The sequence below is a fragment of the Scleropages formosus genome, chromosome 24 (assembly GCF_900964775.1).
Source record: "Scleropages formosus chromosome 24, fSclFor1.1, whole genome shotgun sequence".
Taxonomy (NCBI): domain Eukaryota; kingdom Metazoa; phylum Chordata; class Actinopteri; order Osteoglossiformes; family Osteoglossidae; genus Scleropages; species Scleropages formosus.
In genome coordinates this window covers 7,186,042-7,204,740 of record NC_041829.1, presented here as the reverse complement: position 1 = coordinate 7,204,740, position 18,699 = coordinate 7,186,042, and the positions used below count along the sequence as shown (strand labels likewise).

Here is an 18,699-nt window from a genome sequence, read left to right as displayed (position 1 = left end):
AATAACCCTTGTTGTAGCATCCATCAGTAATGGGCTACTCAACACAGTGTTCATCCTAGCACTCATATTGGGAGACTCAATGCAGTGTTCATCCACGTTCCATCAATAACAGACCATCCAACACAATACAGTTTTCACCTTAGCATCCCTTACATACTGATTCAGAGCCCCCAAACCCTTGAACTCCTGTTGATCATTAGCTAAGATTGGCATGTGGTGACGCTGCAGAGATGTGAGAGGGCATGACCTTGCACCCCCGGCACAGATATCATTTTACAACGGCCACGGGTCATGATCTCTGACACCACAGAGTGCACTGGCTTCTTTCCAAGGTAGCAGCCGAGCAGGCAGATAACATCAAGAAAACGGGAGAACGCAGCCATCCTTGGGTGTTAACAGACAGCAGAACCTGGAAGTCTGGTATCTGGACTGTGTCATGTCATTGGAATAGGCGGTTGCCTGACTTTTGGAACAGCTCTTAAAACCAGCGAAGCAGGCCTGGCCCACAGACATTCCCTAATGATGAACCTACTTGTTAGGATAAAAGGAAGATCATTTCAGATGTTTTCCCGCTGGACATAAATCACAGAGGGCTTTTGTAGGAACTCCGATAAATCCTTCAGGGTGAGCGGTATTCTGGAGCTGGCAGGAGCACGCAGTGAAAACAGGAAATAGCTCCTTCATGCTTGTATTAACCTTAAGAACCTTGCGATTTGCCAGCTTCTTGTGTGGGCATTCCAGAGCCAGCAAAGCCTTTGGTCTATCAGACCCTATTTACCAGTGAGAAAATCCTAGCAATATTCTTGCAGAGAGTTTACAGTTATCAATGCGTTAATTACTGGTGTACAGGTTTACTTTACATTTATCTAGACACGTTTCTCCAAAGTAAATTGTGGTGCTCAGCTACTTACAGTGATTTTTACCTTATCACGTCAGAGTCAGTACCTTGATCCATGGTACTACGGCAGGAGGTGGGATTCGAACCTGGGTCCGCTGACTGCATGGCGGCAGCTCTCTTCACTACGATGCCCACCTATAGCAATATTAAACATCTCCTGCAGCATTGCAACAATGACCAGTCTACAGAATAAGGGGAAAAGCCAACTGGTGCGAAACTAAATCACCAGCGCTCAGAATGTTACCCACCCCTTACCATCATCACCCAGTACCATTCATTACATTTTAAACCAAAAGGTCTGCAAAAGTTAAACCGCCTCATCTAATGCATATTGGCACTTAATGCTTTTCATTGCGGACGGCCGTGTGCAATATTTAAATTTATAAATAGACACACACAGACCATCACATTTAATAATCCTTCGTCTGCTATAATTATATCCAATTTCCTGCAGCACTGCCCAAGACGGATGTAATTTCGTGACAATCGGCGCTCCTCGGCTCCGAAAGGCCACTCGGCGCCTTTCGAAAGCTTCCGTTATAAGATTGAAAACAAATATTGATTCAAGTAGACTTTCGATGCTGCGGAAGTGTAAACAAGGTAACGTGAGAAACGCACGCATCGCGAGTCCTTCAAGCACACGTGAGCAGGGGCCAGAGCGGCGCACTGGAGGCGAAGGCCACTGGGCAAATGCATCGATGTGACCTGGTCCTGGGACTCGAGGCAAGCACGAGGTCCGTCTGGACTGGAAACGCGTGTCATGGATGGTGTTGGTTTCCACAGCCTGGTGACTTTCAGGGACCGGATGGATGCGGCTCGTCACTCAGACCCATTGCAGGCTTGAGATGAGGCCGCCGTTGAAACCCTGACCGCGTTTCACCCAAGTGTTGCAGAAACAAGAGCGGCAGCCAGCGCTGCAATGAAAGCCCAGGAATTTAGTAATAACAATAAAATTTTATTGTGAATATACTGTATTTGCACAATAATTGACACATTTCTAGGATTATAAACATTTTTCCTTTTTTCTTTAATAACTTTATTGTACAAATTTATACAAAATTTGATTCAGGCTAGTCAAGTTCCACAAAAGTGTAATGTAGTAAAGCACAATCAAGGGAGACCAAGGGGGGAGGGGGGCGGCCAGCTGGCCAGCGAGACCCCCGGTTAAAACACACAGAGCATTCTCAGTAGAACAGTCCGGGGAAAGAAAAAAAGAAAAGCACGACCCCCGACAGTCTGCACAAAGAGCGTCAATAGCATCAAGAAACACTTCCAATCACATTGCAGTATCGGTTCCTGAAGTGACAGCATCTGATTTTTAGCAACAGGAAAGAAATCTATGAAATTAAACAACAATTAGGAAAAAAAAAAAGAAGGGGAGAGGTGAAAAAGAAAAAAGAAAAAAAAAAAAATCAACTGCTGTTAAAATCTTTCCAGATAACATGGATTTCCATCCAAAGTGGCGTTTCCACTCCAGGCTGATCTGCACAGTTTAACAAATCCAATTTGTTTACACCTGTAATCTATGGATATCCGCTGTCCGGTGTTACACATCGAAATCAAGCAGTAAATATTGTTGTTATTTCGGGGCCGCGTCCCCGGTGTCAGAGGAGGTTCGATTCCGAGCTAAAAAAGAAATGCTGTCTCGTCCAGGAAAACGGCAGTAGAGCTGATCCATAAAAAACGCAGGCTTTATATAATATCCACTGTGTTATACTTTGTTGAATACCTACGTAGGAGTATATATTGTCGTCTCACGGTCTGTGACTATGCCACGTCATGCAGTAAGGTTACAGTGTCGTTGGAAACTGCCAGTACAGTACAGTAGAGTGCCGCTCCTAACATCATTTTTTTTGGTTTTCGTGAACAAAACATTGAATCCGGTGGCACTTTTTTCGGGAAGCGTGAAACAAAATACGTCGCGAGCGCGCGTTCGCTGCGAAGAGAGGCCGAGAAAGCGGAGGCGCGAGGGGGACCCCCGAGCCGCGGCGCGTGACGGCGCTATTCTAAGGGCCGCGTCTGACCCGGGTGCGCGAGCGGGTCTTTGAAAGCCGGACAGGAGCGCGAACCCGTCGCACCTCGACGCAGCGCCGTTCCCAGCGCGTACCTATTGTACGCTGTATATTAACATAATGGGGGGGGGGACAATGCACCGTGTAAATATTTTCCCAATTTTGCTTTCTACAATTATCAGGAAGGCAAATAGAAGGGGAAACGGATCCCGAAGGCGCAGATGTGGGTGCGACGACTACGCCGCTTTCAAAGGAGAACTGAGCCGAATGGTTCCCGATCGCCTGGGACCGCGCTGCGTGGTTTCCTGTGTCTGTTCCTCCACGTTCACATGAGGTAATAAATGGCCCCCAACCGCATCCCCCCCCGTGCCTACATCCTAGGGGGTATCTGGGCCATTCTCACACTCAGCTCAGCTCTCCCTTCCAGCGACAGACTCAGTTCGGAGCAAACGGACCGCACGACAAGCTATGCTTCTGACTATACTCACATGTACGACGCAAAAGGAGCGTTTGCCATGTCCCGAAGCGTGGCTCGGAATCAGAGCCCCCGAACCCCTTAAAGGCGACCGGAGCACATGGCCGGAAAAGGGCTCCTCCTTTCATTCCAAGCAGAGAGGATGGAGCCCTTAATGCAGAAAAAGATGTTTACGCATGAACGCAGCGGCGGAGCCATTTAACGACATAAATATTACACTGAGATTAAAACAAGAAAACATCTGCTGTCATCGGGGGCTCTGAATAAAGAGAAGTTTTTTCTCCCCCTCCAGTGTCGTCACACGCGGCATAATCGACTAAGCGAAGCAACGGGCCGAAAAAGCGCCGAACTGCGTCCACGGATTAGTGGATCTGGTCTTAATTTAAATCTCGTGAAAGTCTGATCCGTTTAAATGCAGACTGACTTGCTGGGATGATTTTATTTGCGCCGCTGGATGCAATTCCTGCAGATCCCCAGGACGGCAGGAAAGTATAAATATGTATTTCGTAACAGGGAGGATCACTGTAAGACACATCTCCTCTTCCATAAATTCACTTTTAACACAACAAGCCATGTTTCCGTCAGGATGCTGAGAACACGGTGAACAGTGATAACGCACACAGTGAGAAACAGAGTCAACCCCCCCCCCCCCCTTCCCCGACACTGCCATGCAGACAGGCTGTTTGGGAGCCCATTTATATCTCGAACTGCCCATTTTTCTTCGCATGTCCAAAGTCCCACACGCCAGGTGCCTATCACGCCGCGGTTCAAGACATTACACTGAAAAATACCCCGTTTCATTATTTCTGCATCCCAAATCACAGCAAAAATCAAACCAAGCAACTCAAATGCAGTCGCATGCAGAGACCCACTTCATACTGAGACTAAATAAATACACACATACATAAATACACACACAGGGCTACTGTAAAAAGAGAGTAATGACCATGTACGTGAAGTAGTCGGCCGGCTCTGAAGGTGGAAGTTGCATGGAAACGGAAGCGCGACCTTGCATGACCGCGAAGGTGAGGAATCTGGGCTCCGCGTGGCCTCGCGGCGGTCTCCCTTCGCAGGTCTCTCCGCTGGGGTCTCTCGGCAGCTCGAGGGATCAGCGGTCGCCTCATGAGACGGAAGCGGGCGTCACGAATGAGTCGCAACCATATTGCATACGCCACGAGTGATGCCGGGGTTGGCTCCTCATTGTCTCGAACCAGAGTCTGCCGATCGGCACGTCCGCAGCGCACGGCTCAGCGGGGACAAGGCTCCGCATCCCGGCCCCATCGCAACAGCAAAGCCACGAGAAAATGGAAATGAAGAAATTACAAAAATAATATAATATAATGTGAGTATGGCATAACTTTCCCCCTCCACATTTGAAATTTCTGGCAGTATAAAGTATCTATTTACTTTTTTTTTAATGAGACACACCAAAAACTAACATGAATGAAGCAGCTTTCTTTTAATTCTCCTCTTTGCAGGATAAGGCTGTCGACTCTGTTGCCACGGCGATGAGAACTCTTGGCTTCCGATGGTTTCATTCTTTTTTCCCCCTCTATTTTCAGCGTGATGAGTAGCGGCCCCCCATCCCTCACCCCGGGGGTGCGGAGAGTCGCCGTTCTCTTGGGTGTCGCCTCTAATTCTTCACCCCTCCCGCCCCCCCCCCCCCCCCCTCCTTCCAACAACGCAGAACCTCAGAAAGAAAATTTTGGCAGGATTGGAAATGTACGCGTCTCGGTGGTGCTCGTCCCGCAGCTCGGCCGTCACGACGGGCAGGGGCTCGGTCCGCTCGCGAGCCACACGAAGAGGACCAGCTGGATACCCGCCATGGGCCAGAGCGACGCGCTCAGGCCGGACGCCCCGCCGCAGTCAGAGTCATCCTCCTGTCGCCGGGATGCGAGAAAGTCCATCAGAGACACGTCCCTCCGCCCTCCTCCCGCCACTGACACTCAAACTGACCCTGGAGCTTAAACCTGACTCTGCACGCGGAACCTGGATCGCGTTCGCTTGACGAGGATCTGGGGTTCTTCAAGTAAACACGCCGCAGGTGAAATGCTGGGAGCTCGGCCACGGAGGCAGAGCCCGTTATCGCCGTTCAACGGGACGCGATGTCCTCTGTAGAGGACAGCTGGCCTCCAGCTCGCCAGAATGGAGAGCGGGGCCCGATCTGCTCGGCACCGCGCAAAGCCAGGAAGCGCATCTGCCGCTCGCTGCTCTCGTTCCAAAGAAAGCAGCTCTGGGACGAGATCACATCACTAAATTTAACTGCTGACACTGGAGTAAAGCACCCAGTGTCCTCCTGCTCTATCTTCTCGACCAACACGCTGCACTGGGATACCTCACACTGGGCTATGGGGGGGGGCGGCACTACTGTTCACACACAGCAACTAGTTCAGCAGGCTAGACGTGAAAACAAACTATTATAAACATTCACAAACGCACATTTAACTGAATATGAATTCAACCAGAGCACAATTGCTGTACATTGCATCAAATGTATAACACGTACAACACTTACCGATCCTACAGCTATTCTTACTATCTCTAAAACAATAACAATAACAAAGATGACAATAATAATGACAATGATGGCAATAATAATAATAATGTAACAATGTTTATAATAATAACAATAGTAATAATAATAATAATAATAATCTGAACTCTATCACACGCAAACACACACTCAGCTAGATCTAAGGACTTCTTGGACACACACAGCAAAAAGAAAGAGATGAAACTGACCCTTGACACCACAAGAACACTTGCAGTAAAATGACGATAGGCGTGGAGGCCAAGGCGGGGCCTCGACTGGTGGTGCACATAGGCTCATCCTACCAGTAATGGGGTGTGAGTAGCAAATGGAATAGCGGGAAGGGAGCACAGCACGGGGAGAAGGCACAGAGAAAAGGGCATGAGCACATCATGCAGCGACATCGCTTCCTACTGTCGAGCAAAGGAGAAAGAGAGAGAGCGGGCGAGCGAGAGAGAGAGAGAGAGAGAGAGGCTGTACACCTGATTATGATGATGCCAGATCTACACTGCTATGATAAAAAAAAAGAGCAGAAACAAAAACAGTGAGACGAGCAAGAGAAGGAGAAGTAGAGCGAGAGACCGCCCAGAACACACGTCACGCAAGCAAGCGGCCAGCTTTCACGCAGAAGGACCGGAATCGGTCTTAAAGACTGAAGTCGCCTACAAATTAAAATGAAAATGCATTAAAATCAACATCTGCGGTCTTAATGTGTGAAAGCTGAATATATACCTAAGTACAAAGTAGAACAAAAACAACGCAAGCCATCTTTCGGGGAGTATAAAGCTACGTTCGCAGTGAATGTTAATAAGAAGACAATATTCAGCTGGAGTTAATTAATATGCAATCGATATGTATTGACGTATAAGGAAACTCCCGCCTTTAAAGTGCACGGTTTCATCGACACGTTCGCTTTCCGGTCCCTCTTTCGAGCGCGACTTACATTGACGTCATTGTCGAAACACACGTCGGGCCCTTTTCTGTACCTGGGGTTCTCTGCCAGCTTGCAGGGGTCGGGACCCGTGGCTGAAGCTGGGATTCAGGAAAAATCTCATCGTAATCATATTACATATATAACGATGCGCAATGTACGTACTGCGGCGCGGAAGGATACACAGCTGCTCTGCTTGTATCAGCGGTTTCGGGTCGCACGATAAGCAGGTCCCTTTGGCATCAGTGATGAGGAACACGAGATTGGTGTTGAGCAGCTTTTCGGCCAGGTACATCCTGCAAGAGAGACGCAGAGCGGCGTTCCGCGTCCGAACCGAGGAGCGCGCTTCCCGGGAAACCATACAGGTCCGGTCACGAACCGCCAGGGCGTGGAGGGGCACCGTTCATCGCCGAGAAATTATTTACTACCCTGAACTGATGGAGTAAAAATCACCCCGCTGTGCAAACGGTCGAAGTTTACGCAGTTTATTGTAGAAAGGCATCAATTAAATAATGGCCAACAACAACCCTGAGTCTGCATCTCGAGCGAATGTGAAAATCGGCTTTTATGCTGCTGGCGGAAATAAACAAACGAGGTCTTCAGTTTGGCCGAACGATGCAAGGTATTCATGGTCAATGTCAGGATGAATCTCCCCCATGAGTCGACAGAAGGGCTGCACCACCTGCCCCCAGAATCCATGGGTTTAACCTCTCTAATACACACACAAAGTTACTCATACAAGTTAGTATATGTATGAGGATTATTATGAATGTTTCATAGATTTATCACATATATAAAACGATGCCTTTCTCTTTCTTTCTCTATACATATATTAATATATATATTTATGTATATAGTGCAAATATATAGAGAGAGAAATATATATGAGCTTGATCGTAATAATCCACGGCCTGCGCAAATTTGCCATAACGAAGTGGGACGAAAGGCAGGGACAGTGCTGAGCGCAGATTAAATTACGCACCTTTAGGTGAGCGAGAGCGGCGCTCCGGCTCCGCGCCGGCACTTACTTTATGGCGCCCGTAAAAGTTTACGTGTCCGAAGTTGTCAAAGTGGAGGAAAGAAATACAACCGGAGCGACGCTGCACGTGGGGAGTTCAAAATGTCCCGCTTTCAGTCCCCAGTCCCTTTTAGTGCGTTTGCGTGAAGTTCACGGCACGTAAAATTTATAATGTCTTTAGGAACGTGTTTGATGGAGTGTCTGGTGACACAGCGCTCACCCCCTCCCAACCCCCACCCCCACCCTCACCGGTCTACGCCGAATAAAAAAAAAAAATTTCCAAGGTTCTCTACTTCCGCGTGCGAAGGAAGCAGGTCTGGTTTCAGGAAGCGAGCGCACCGCGATGAGCGACACCGCAGGAAGCAGAGGAAGAACAATGCCCTTACATCACTCCTACACACTCGCATTCCAGACATTTCCGCCCCAGGCGTCTCTTTGACCGCTGCCGCTGTCGGGGCCGAGGGAAGAAGACGATCCCAACGACAGCTGACGCGCCTTCTGGCCGACAGGTCAGATTCTGCACCGCGTGACCCCCTGCGACCGTTCCCTGTTCGTGTTCAACGCACCCATGCGGCCCCCCCCCCCCAACAGCTCTGCTCAGGACTTCTAACCTGGAACAGTTCCCACAGTCCAGCACTCCGCTGAAGGACTTCTCGTTGCCCTCAAAGAAGTACTGGGTCTGCTCCGTGATGCAGCTCTCCTTGGACAGCACTTCGGAGAGCTCCTCCTCCGGGTCCGCTGTGGAGGGCAAGGTGGGGTGCCGGTGAGGTAGGTTGGGGTAAAATCACAGTAGGACAGGTGCGGGGATGTTGCAGGGGCAGTCAACAGAACACCATGCAAGACACATGCAGGCTTCGTGTAGGCCGTTACGGCCAACGTCCACTTAGACAACCGTAACGGCTGCGGACGCTAGACACATATTAGAGAAATCGGGGGGGGTCCCGTCCCTGTGGTTCGAGGCCATCGGTGATTCATCGCAAAAGATGCAAACCACACATCTGTCTGCGGCCACAAGTGCAGAACACGTCTGCTCGACATTAAAGTTCGATGCCTTGCGAGCATGAAATGTGTCTGAACATATTCATAAAAAAGGGGCGCACTTTATTTATTTCTTTATTTATGAATGCAGCTGCAACCTGAATGTACGTTTCAACCAAAACCTTGCAAACTGAACACGACAGACTTTGGCATTTTGTATTTTGCAGTAAATACATACATTTTATGGGTCGTGCATAAAATGTCACTTTGACAGCTCTGGTATTACAACTATTGAAATGCTAGAAAATCTATAAAAAGATGAAATACGAAGCAATAATGAAAACCAGAGCTTATTACAGAACAATAGAAACCAATATCCCGTTTCGTTTTTTTTTTTTGTTTTTTTTTTTTTTGACAACCAGCGCAGCTCAAGCGGCTGCAGGATTGCACACTAGCTGTTTTCAGGAGTCCCGATGAGCTGTTAGGAAACTCACCTGCTTCCAGGAAACCGGGAAACGTAAAACTAACAAACAACTGCTGCAATATTGACCTAGGTAAGATGGGGGGACAAAAAAAAGTTAATAGTAACACAATAAATCACTTCAAAAAACTTCAATAAGGTGACGATTATTATACCTTGAGTGGCCATTAGTACAGTTTTTGTCTTTTGCAGAAGTGATCTGGGGATTCTCACACTTTACATTTGTACACCATAGTAGATGTATGAGCTTTCATAAGAAAACGGCATCATCGGTGTTGGGGTCCGCTGCACTGTCGCATGTCAGCAGCAGCAAGCCGGCTTTACTGGTGCCGTTCCCCATTGGCCCACGTGTGGAGACAAACTCATGATGTCCCTCCGGTCTCGAGGACACTCACCAAGCTGCTGCGGTGGCCCACCAGCCTATGTTAAGGATGTCTGCAACTGTGGGCTGTAGGAGACAAACAAGAGCTTGAGACTATCCATCAAAAAACAGAACAATGCATCCAACATACAGCGCCAGTCAAAAGTGTGAGTGTGTTTGCTGGAGTCCATCCATCCATCCATCCATCCATCCATCCATCCATCCATCCACTGACCCATCCATCCATCCATCCATCCACCCATCAATCCCAGAGAGCTGCAAGACACTTCCAGGTTGCTTTTCTTTCACTCTTCTCTCCAGTTTGGCCCATTTAAGCATCGTGCAGGTTCCCAGGTGTACTCAAACTTTTGACTGGTGCTGTAGATGCTTGCATATTCTGGAATACTCTTGAACTGTATCTGAACATTTACTTTACTATACTTGCTGTGTGTGATTGAAAGAAACCTGGTGTCTCATGGCGAGGAGGAGGAGACACACCCTATGCATACACTCGCACAAACGCACACATCCACATCTCGCTACCAGTACCACCGGCACTGAAAAATCCTGAGATATGACTTCATACATTCACATTTACTCATTTCGCTGGTGCTTTTCTCCAAAGTGACTCACAATTTTAAGTGATCTACACACACACACACACACACACACACACACACACATAGCAGATTCATTTTACTGGAGCAATTCCAGCTAAGACCATCACAGCAGAAGGTGGGATTAAAAATCATAATGTCCAAGTCCAGGGATAGTGGGTCTAACCACTACACTACCTGCTGTCCCTGTATAAATTTATACACACACACACACACACACACACACACACACTTGCAGAGTACATAAATATATAAATACATTAAGTGCAGAGCGAGGGGGCCTGACTGACAGCACGAGAGACAAAGACACAAATCAGAGGCCAGCGTTTGGACGTCCAACTCCCTGCTGTCTGCCTGTCCTGAGTTTTAACCTTGCTTCCCCAGCAGAGTGAGCTGAGGAACAGTGGTACTACTGAGCTGGACACACCTGAGCCCACCTTGTCATCGTGTGAGAACCAGGGACCGGTCACAGCGCTCTGGTTAAACACACTGACGTTGCGCAACACAAGCTTGTTTCGCTATTTAAAGGAGGAGAACTGAGCTCAACCACAGACAACGGTCCTGCTCCTAATTAAAAGTGTGATGTTTTCCTCAAACTCCGGATGCAGCGGGGGGGACTGGGCTGTGATGTTCCGGAACGATCATGCCGAACAGGCTGTCCTAGGAGGACTACATGTGCGGGTGTGTGTGGACTGGTGGCCTCACCACGTAGACGGAGCGCAGGCCAGCTGCCGCTTTGCTCTCCCGCTCTGGGTTGCACACGGACTGGTAGTCATAGGTCTTGTTGAAAGAGTACAAGGAGGTGTTCACCAGGTTAATCATCAGGATGGGATCCACCTCACCAAAGAAGCGGCCGGTCTGCAAGGGACAAGGACGACACCGGAACAAGGCGTGTGTATGCGCGTGTATGACCGCTACCAGTCCCGCTCACAGTGCACAGAAAAAAATGCATTATACATGTTACATTTCCATTTTACATTTATTCATTAAGCAGACGCTTTTCTCCAAAGCGACGTACATCTCAGCGAAAATACAATTTGTGCATTACATTAGGAGAAAGAGACATGGCTGCGGACATGTGATTCTTAAGTAAATCTAGTCTGTTACTTTCCGCTTGATGCATCGATGTTCATCGCTCGAGTAGGTGCATAAAACGCAGGATGGATGAATCCCGATAATCTTCCTACAATGTATTTATTTATTTTTTTTTAAATAAGGTACACAAAAATGTAAATGTTGTTCCAACTAACAAAGGTAAAAGAAAAAGGTAAAACAAAGGCCCCTATTGCAGGTAACATCAGTTCCTGGTCTCATGTGACCAATTAGCGGAAAAATCTTATATTCACTTCTGGATTGCGCAACATCTGACCTTTTTGCATTCATGTGAAGATTACATTTTATATTAAATTCCGCATAAAAAATACTGCAAGGGCACACAAGGCACAATAAAAATATGCAGATATACAAACGATGGCATGATCATTTCATTTTTTTAGTAACGTATCTGGAAATAATGATGAAAACTAGGCTGATGAGTCTTAAATGTCAGTCAGCGTGCGTCCATTATGAACAGACTTATGATTCATTGAGATCAGAGCTGCAGAATGACATGACCCGTTTACTGTGCGATTCCTAGAAACCTTAAACTCTAATAAATGGGAAGGTTTACAAGGAAATAAATTATAGCCCATTCCACAATGGAAGAGAAGTTAAAACAGCACTCAGGGTGTTGTATTCCACAATGAATTTGCCTAAAATATTTTATGAAATATGATTCATAATGGGATCTCCTTTCCACACTTGAACTTTGGTCCTTATGGAAATGATCCCGTCGAATACCAAGGCATTGATTTACTAGTCGGTGGTTTTCGCTGCTGTCTTTCCAGAGAGCGGATGAAACGCATTTCTCGTTTCCCGTGTTTTTGGGAATTAAAGAGCGAGAGGTGATTGTGCGAAGCACCTGGTGAGGAAGTTCACCTGAGCAACGTATTCGTCTTGGTTGGACATGAGCAGGAATCCTCCGTCGTCAAGAATGACGCAGTCGACGTGCTGCAAGGACCATTCATTGAGTCAGATCAGGTGAGAACATCAAAATGAGCTATTTTTTTTTTAAAAAAACAGCGATAAAACAAATAAATAATGAAACACTACTATTAAAAAACAAAAAGAAAAAATCCTTGTAGATATTATGCTTTTAACCAATCGAATGGACCCCTTGAAAGACAAAGGGATGAAAAATTCTCAAATCCTATACTGTAAAATTCATTCCTGCAAAAGCTTAATTGGACATTTTTATTTGTGTGCCAGTATTAGTAGAGAATTAAATAATATTATAAAAAAGAAAGAAAGAAATAAATGTTTGGTACGATGGGAGATGCACATATCTCATTCCCATTTCTGTATATGACGTTGGCAATTACATTGTGTATTTTCTTCGTTATGACAACGCTACGAGAAAGGCGTTTGCCATTTCTCGTGCAAAATCACCGTACCTTGTCGTTTTTCACACAGCCGCAGATCTCATCTTTACACTGATGGGAGGAGGGAAAAAAAAGACACTGGTATGACTGTGACACGCATTCCTGTAAATTCCAGCCAAGGAAAGCAAATGGATATAAATGTGATACTGACTGATCTTCGAAACTTTTCTCTTACATTTATCTTCATGGTGGCGTTCATGAAACTCATCATCCAGGCCGTGACGTTGAGCTTCACGCCGACCACTGCGGATGGAAAAAACGCGTTGCATCATGTGCCACCATTAAGGTTGCGTTTGACTCGTCTGACAGTGCCGTCCACACGCGTGACCGTTTTACATGTTGCTGCTGCTGCTCTTTACAGCCCAAGCGCTGTAAAACGAAATTGCACGAGCCAATCTGCCAAACGCATTACACAACTGGCTGACATTTGCGAACTGAAGACGTTAAAGGAAAAAGCAAGTGGGGGAGGGTCTCGATTCCGTGTCGTCGTACGCTCCGCCTTAGGCCGCTCAAGGTTTGAGCTCCTTACCGGCTGGCTTCAGCTTGACGCCTTCGATGTTGAGCTCCACGGCCCTGCTCGCCAGAATGCCCGAGTCGAAGACGTCCACGCTTTCTGATCGGGAGGGGTGCGCAGAGAAAGGCCGAGTTAGAGGACCGTGTTTGGGGCGCTGTGTCTGCTACCAGCCAGCGCCGCCGCTCCTGAATCGAGACCGCACTTGGACTCGAGCCCCCCGACCCCGACGCCCCCTGCGCTGACAGACCCAGGGACCGCCCGTCTCCAGCTGAAGCATGAGGTGTGCGGGGGACTCTGAGCGAAAACGCAGCTGTGCTCCCGGCAGATTGCCGGAGGCGTCCAGCATCGGTAACGGGGCACCTCGCGCCCCGTACTCCGCACGCCTGGCGGCAAGGCACACGCAGGAAATAGGCGCTGGGCCGCGGCTTTGGGGCCGTGCGATCCCCAGCAGACTGATTAAACGGAATTAAAACACACACGATGACAGAAGAAAAAGGAATTATGTGGAAAGGGGAGTACGACACAATGACCCGTGCTGCTCAAAAGCCCTCTGACGAAACCCAGGCGCAGGTAGCGTACTGTTGAAAAACGGCGCAGTAAAGATGTAAATGTCGTTATCCAGGCTCCTCTTGTAGAAACTTGATTCGTAGGTCTCTGCATTTTCTGTCCAGAATTCCCCAGCGCTGTTAAGTGGGGGGGGGGAGACACGAACAATATCAGACATCTGAGCACAGGAAATCTAGAATCTTGCCATCACGTACGTCACAAACGGACAACAAACGGTGGGATAACGCTGAAGGCTGCGACACACTAAAAGCTGAGTTACTCCCTAAACATCAGGAAGAGAAGAAAACAGATCCCTTACATTAATTTTTTAGCTAATTATTTTCACCAAAGCAGCTTGTAGAGTTAAGCCACTTAGAGTGACTGACTCATTTATACAGCTGACTTTGGACTTGAACAACCCAGGATCAAACCAATGCTAAAATATGAACAATTACCCGTGTTCACAGCTGGGTAATTTTACTGGAACAATTCAGGATAAGTACCTTGCTCAAAGGTACTACAGCGGGAGTTGGCATTCGAACCTGTGACTTGGGTGCAAAGGAAGAAGCTCTAATCACTACGATAACTGCTGAAGACTAAGGTTCACGATTCAGCACGATCGACAGACGTCCCATTACTTCCCGATTTACGCCCCTTAAAACGTTAACAGTGGTGACTTACTACCAAATCAGTAAGAGTTGAAGAAAAGCAAAAAGCAGCACAAATTTCACCCTTGAGGACTTTAGTGGGTAATGCCAACACATGCAAGTAATGACTAATAGACCAATAAACCATTCAGGATGTTCAAATGAACCAGTGTAAACCAAATGCAGCATACCTCTTTGGATAGACACGTGTGATTCCTCCATCCGTGGCGACAAACCTGGCCAGGACCCCCTTTCTGCATCCCGAAGCAACGCACACCCAGATCAGGGAAACAAAATTCCAACACAAAAGTCACAGAGCAGGATTTCAAGATGACATCTTCAAATGTGCACAATCTTGGTGAAGAAACCATAGGGTGGTTAGGGTTAGGGCTGAGGATGGCAAGTGTAATGGTGTTAAACCATGGGTCAAACTTGGTGGAGCAGAGGAACACAATGTTGAGTGTGTATAAGCAGAAGAAGGGAGAGGGAGAAGACAGACTTCAGGTGGACGTGTCTGGATTCCCGCAGTAATACGTTAGCTTCCCTGAGTCCCACTTGTCAAGTGTAACCTTCTTACCATGTGGTGGGTGTAGCTAGTGGTGAACTAGAAGAGGTAAATCAGAGCCCCACCTACCACGAGACCCATGGGTACATCACAGAAGCAGAGGACTTACGGTGACTGTTCCTTCCAGATGGACACAAGGTCAGAAGTTAATCCAGCGTCAAGGAGCAGCCTGTTGACCAGAGTAACATTACCTGCAAAGCAAGACACAGGATCTTAGCCTGAGTGTTCACTGTCATCACCAAGGCATTTCGAACTATTGACTGATGTACATGTCCGTAGCCTTTGTTTGACTCCTTCATCCACAGTGATTTGCCATGCTATGTAATCAACTATGATTTACCCAATTATACACATTAGAGGGGTACTCTTGCTATACCTGATGAGGGTCAGTACCCTGATCAAGGGTATTATTATTGGAGCTGGATTTGAAGCAGTAACTGTGAACAATTAAGAAATATTATTGAACCGTTTCAGTCGCCCATACATTCCGAATGCATAATATGTGTAAGGCGGTCTTATATATCAACTGGTAACAAATGACAAAAAGTGGCAAAAACCAAAATTCTGACCTTTATTATACAAATCGCCAAAATGATGAATATTAAAAGAAGGTTTCATGAACAGCCAAAATCAATATGTTTTTGATTTGTGCTACTGTTTTGTTTGTGACAGCAGCTTTGAGGTATTTCTGAAAATAATGGACCTTTAATACAATTCACATTTTTCGCTTCCTAAATCAATTTTATGGTTGGCCTTATCTTCAAATAGTTTAAGAAATACTATGAAGCCTTGTGGAAAACAAGAAAAGAAAACATTGAAAATGTCACACAATTTAACTTTCTGCAGAGAGAAGGGTTTCGGCAGAACAAGCTCCAGCCTACTCTGGGGGAACAGCAAAACAACTTCGCTCACAAAACAATAACTCATTGTCAGAGTTAAACTTTGTTATGCATGGAATATGTGACACCTAAAACCGAAAAAAATCCCCTAACTCTTTTGGTTTTATGGCCCAGTAATGAAGCAGTGTGAAAGTATGACTTTGAAAGTTGACTTTAGTCATGGAGAAATACCTAAATGATATTTTTTCCCAAGGTCAAACAAGTGATGGAGAGCAATAATACTATGCATAGAGCTGTTGTCCATGTGAAGAAGACGTGAGCCTCTGAGGCTAAAATGGAAGCAACACCAAGCTGAAAACATCACACTCTTCGTCACATTCTAACCGAGGTTCTCCCTGAGAAGTTCTATTACGGACCAAAAAAAATTCCAACTACCTTCCTCCTTTTCGTATGTTTTAACCACATGCGTTGCAAGCCACCACCTGAAGATATCAGACAGTTCAGGAAACAGCTGGGGGGCATTTTCATTCTAATTTTTATAGTTAAATTATATAAAACTTGTAAACATGATGTATAAAGATCCACAAAGAAATCATAAATAGCTTTGAATCCAACAAATCTGCTAGATAATTTCAGTGACAAACTGGCACTCTGGGTGGCCACTCAAGTTTTTTGGGATGGGTGACGTCTGGGCTACTTCGGTTGTGCTTTTCATCTCCATTATACTCACATGTTGGGTTGTTGGGTGTTTTTCTGTCAATGTACTCATTGAAGTCCATAAGGAACTGGGTGTTGTTTTCCGACAGCTTCAAGTCCTTACAGTACTCCCTGGAGGAAGGAGATATCTTTGTGTTTGTGATAACAGCCTTCTGCCTGGCCAACCATTCATCTCATGCAACTGGTATGAGCAGCTGAAAGAAAAGGGCCAGTCAATTCCATAACGCTGCAAAATAATCCTTCGCCCACCAGAAGCAGTCCCCACAATGCGGCTGCACTGGATTTAAATGATTAAAAAGTGGCCAAATTACACCGCTTTTTCTTCAAGTAGCACAATGGAGAGCTTAAGACATCTTTGAAGTCTTGCTGGCTGTGCAGTTACTGGTTGTAAATCTATCACCAATAATCACATAAGTGTTTTCAGTAATTCCTCCCACGGTGACTAGGGGGGCTTTTTTCCCCCCACCTCCCTCTGATAAGTCACAAAAGAATCTGAAAAAAACAAACATGTCAACCATAATGTAATGAAACCCCATTGTGGGCTGTCAAGCCAAAGACCCCGAGGAACAGAGCAGAAAACCACAGGATCAGGCTGGAGTCATCAAATGACTTCAACGTGTAAACACAGATGGATCTTGGTGATGTGCTGAGGAAACAAAGCTCCATTATCTTTAAATCACAAGGTTTCAGCACTGACCCTTCTGTTGCACCACATGACCATCTCCACATGGAGCCAAGAGACTTTATATTGACAAGGGAGGTCATCTGACTCATCTGCTCTTACGGTGACTCCTCCCATGAAGTGAAAGGCCTCACCTTGGGGCTATGAATGTGTAGCCGTACTCCTCAAAGTTCTCCTGCTGCAGAGTTTCAGAAACTGCAGAAAGCAAGCGGAGAAAGAGCCACGATCAGAAACCCTCCTCCTACATGTACGACCCACACCCACAAGCACGGACTCCACACACATCGTGGAACAACACTGGAAAATGTTTCTCAAATAATGAGAAATGCATAACAGAAAATGCAAGACAATTCCATAGAGATCATGTACCTGCCTGCCCGTTTCCTAATGTTTCCTTCAGACTATATTGCTCAAAAATCCAGCACACTTTTGGTCTCTGCCAAACACAATTACTGAGTAATTAATTCTCCAAGAAATGCACCATTTAAAAAGAATATTAAAATATTTTCCTTAACAGTTTCGCGTGGCCAAACACATTCCAAACACAAATTTTAGAATATTTAACTTCCATTTCCATTGAATTGGAACAGATTTTCCATTAAACTAATTATATATGTGAATTCACTTACCACAGGATGACTTTGTTGATGTGAACGCAATTAATTTAAGCATAAACCGTAGAGCATCAACTGGTATCACACTTCTGCCACCATTACTGTTACGGCAAATAAAGAAATGTGCGACTTCTGAGTTGCGGTTCTATGGATACCATGCACGTTTGGTGTATATGGTCTTTAATACATTGTCTGTGTTCAGCTGTGCCTCCTCCTCCTGCGTGTCAATTCCACATCACCACTGGTGAATACATGCTCAGTCACAGCGGTTTCACACTCGTACCAACTGAAGGGTGGTCTCTGCATCACAGCTGTTACGTACGGCACCAGGGGAGAGAAATGGCGGTGTATGGCGCACACACCCACTTACAAACAAACAAGACACGTGCAAGTGCTCTCACAACAGAGACAGACTGCTGAAGTGGGAATGCAGAGCAAGCGTGAACAAAGCATCAGCGTCCAGAGAAGGAAGGAGCTGCATCCAGCATGCAAGGAGCCGAGGAGACGGAAGAAGCCGAGGGGGTGGTGGGGACTTGGGGAGACGACCAACTGGAGAATACTTGCCCTTTTGCCCTGTTGTGAAAATCCAGCAGAGAGAAATCACCAGGAGGGAAACAGAAAAACAGGGTAAAACCACAGGGGTTTCAGTCAACAATATTTTATTCAATGTCTTGAATAAGAATATTGTCGTACATCAAACGTTCTTCCAGTACATTTACAGGAAGCAGGAATGAAACACGTGTGTGTGTGTGTGTTCATGTTTCTGCTGTACTTTATTATCACTATCACCTTAA

General features: G+C 46.4%; 1 protein-coding gene across 3 annotated transcripts in view; it reads right to left on the bottom strand.

The window, feature by feature from the left end:
* Positions 1–5,022: 5,022 nt before the first annotated feature.
* LOC108936376 (voltage-dependent calcium channel subunit alpha-2/delta-1-like) overlaps positions 5,023–18,699 on the bottom strand; it is a 112,200-nt gene continuing 98,523 nt past the window's right edge. For 2 of the 3 annotated variants that reach the window (XM_029248772.1, XM_029248774.1), the window contains exons 23-39: positions 18,470–18,478; positions 17,426–17,486; positions 16,623–16,720; positions 15,163–15,244; positions 14,680–14,742; positions 13,875–13,978; positions 13,311–13,394; positions 12,957–13,024; positions 12,794–12,832; positions 12,279–12,350; positions 11,007–11,159; positions 9,719–9,771; positions 9,337–9,392; positions 8,476–8,602; positions 7,030–7,142; positions 6,859–6,941; positions 5,023–5,265 (exon numbers count right to left, since the gene is read on the bottom strand). In XM_029248772.1, the coding sequence (XP_029104605.1) occupies positions 5,146–5,265; positions 6,859–6,941; positions 7,030–7,142; positions 8,476–8,602; positions 9,337–9,392; positions 9,719–9,771; positions 11,007–11,159; positions 12,279–12,350; positions 12,794–12,832; positions 12,957–13,024; positions 13,311–13,394; positions 13,875–13,978; positions 14,680–14,742; positions 15,163–15,244; positions 16,623–16,720; positions 17,426–17,486; positions 18,470–18,478 (1,385 nt within the window). In that variant the 3' untranslated portion in view covers positions 5,023–5,145. The remainder of the gene's footprint in view (positions 5,266–6,858; positions 6,942–7,029; positions 7,143–8,475; positions 8,603–9,336; positions 9,393–9,718; positions 9,772–11,006; positions 11,160–12,278; positions 12,351–12,793; positions 12,833–12,956; positions 13,025–13,310; positions 13,395–13,874; positions 13,979–14,679; positions 14,743–15,162; positions 15,245–16,622; positions 16,721–17,425; positions 17,487–18,469; positions 18,479–18,699) is intronic. The other variant, XM_029248773.1, reaches the window with a different exon arrangement.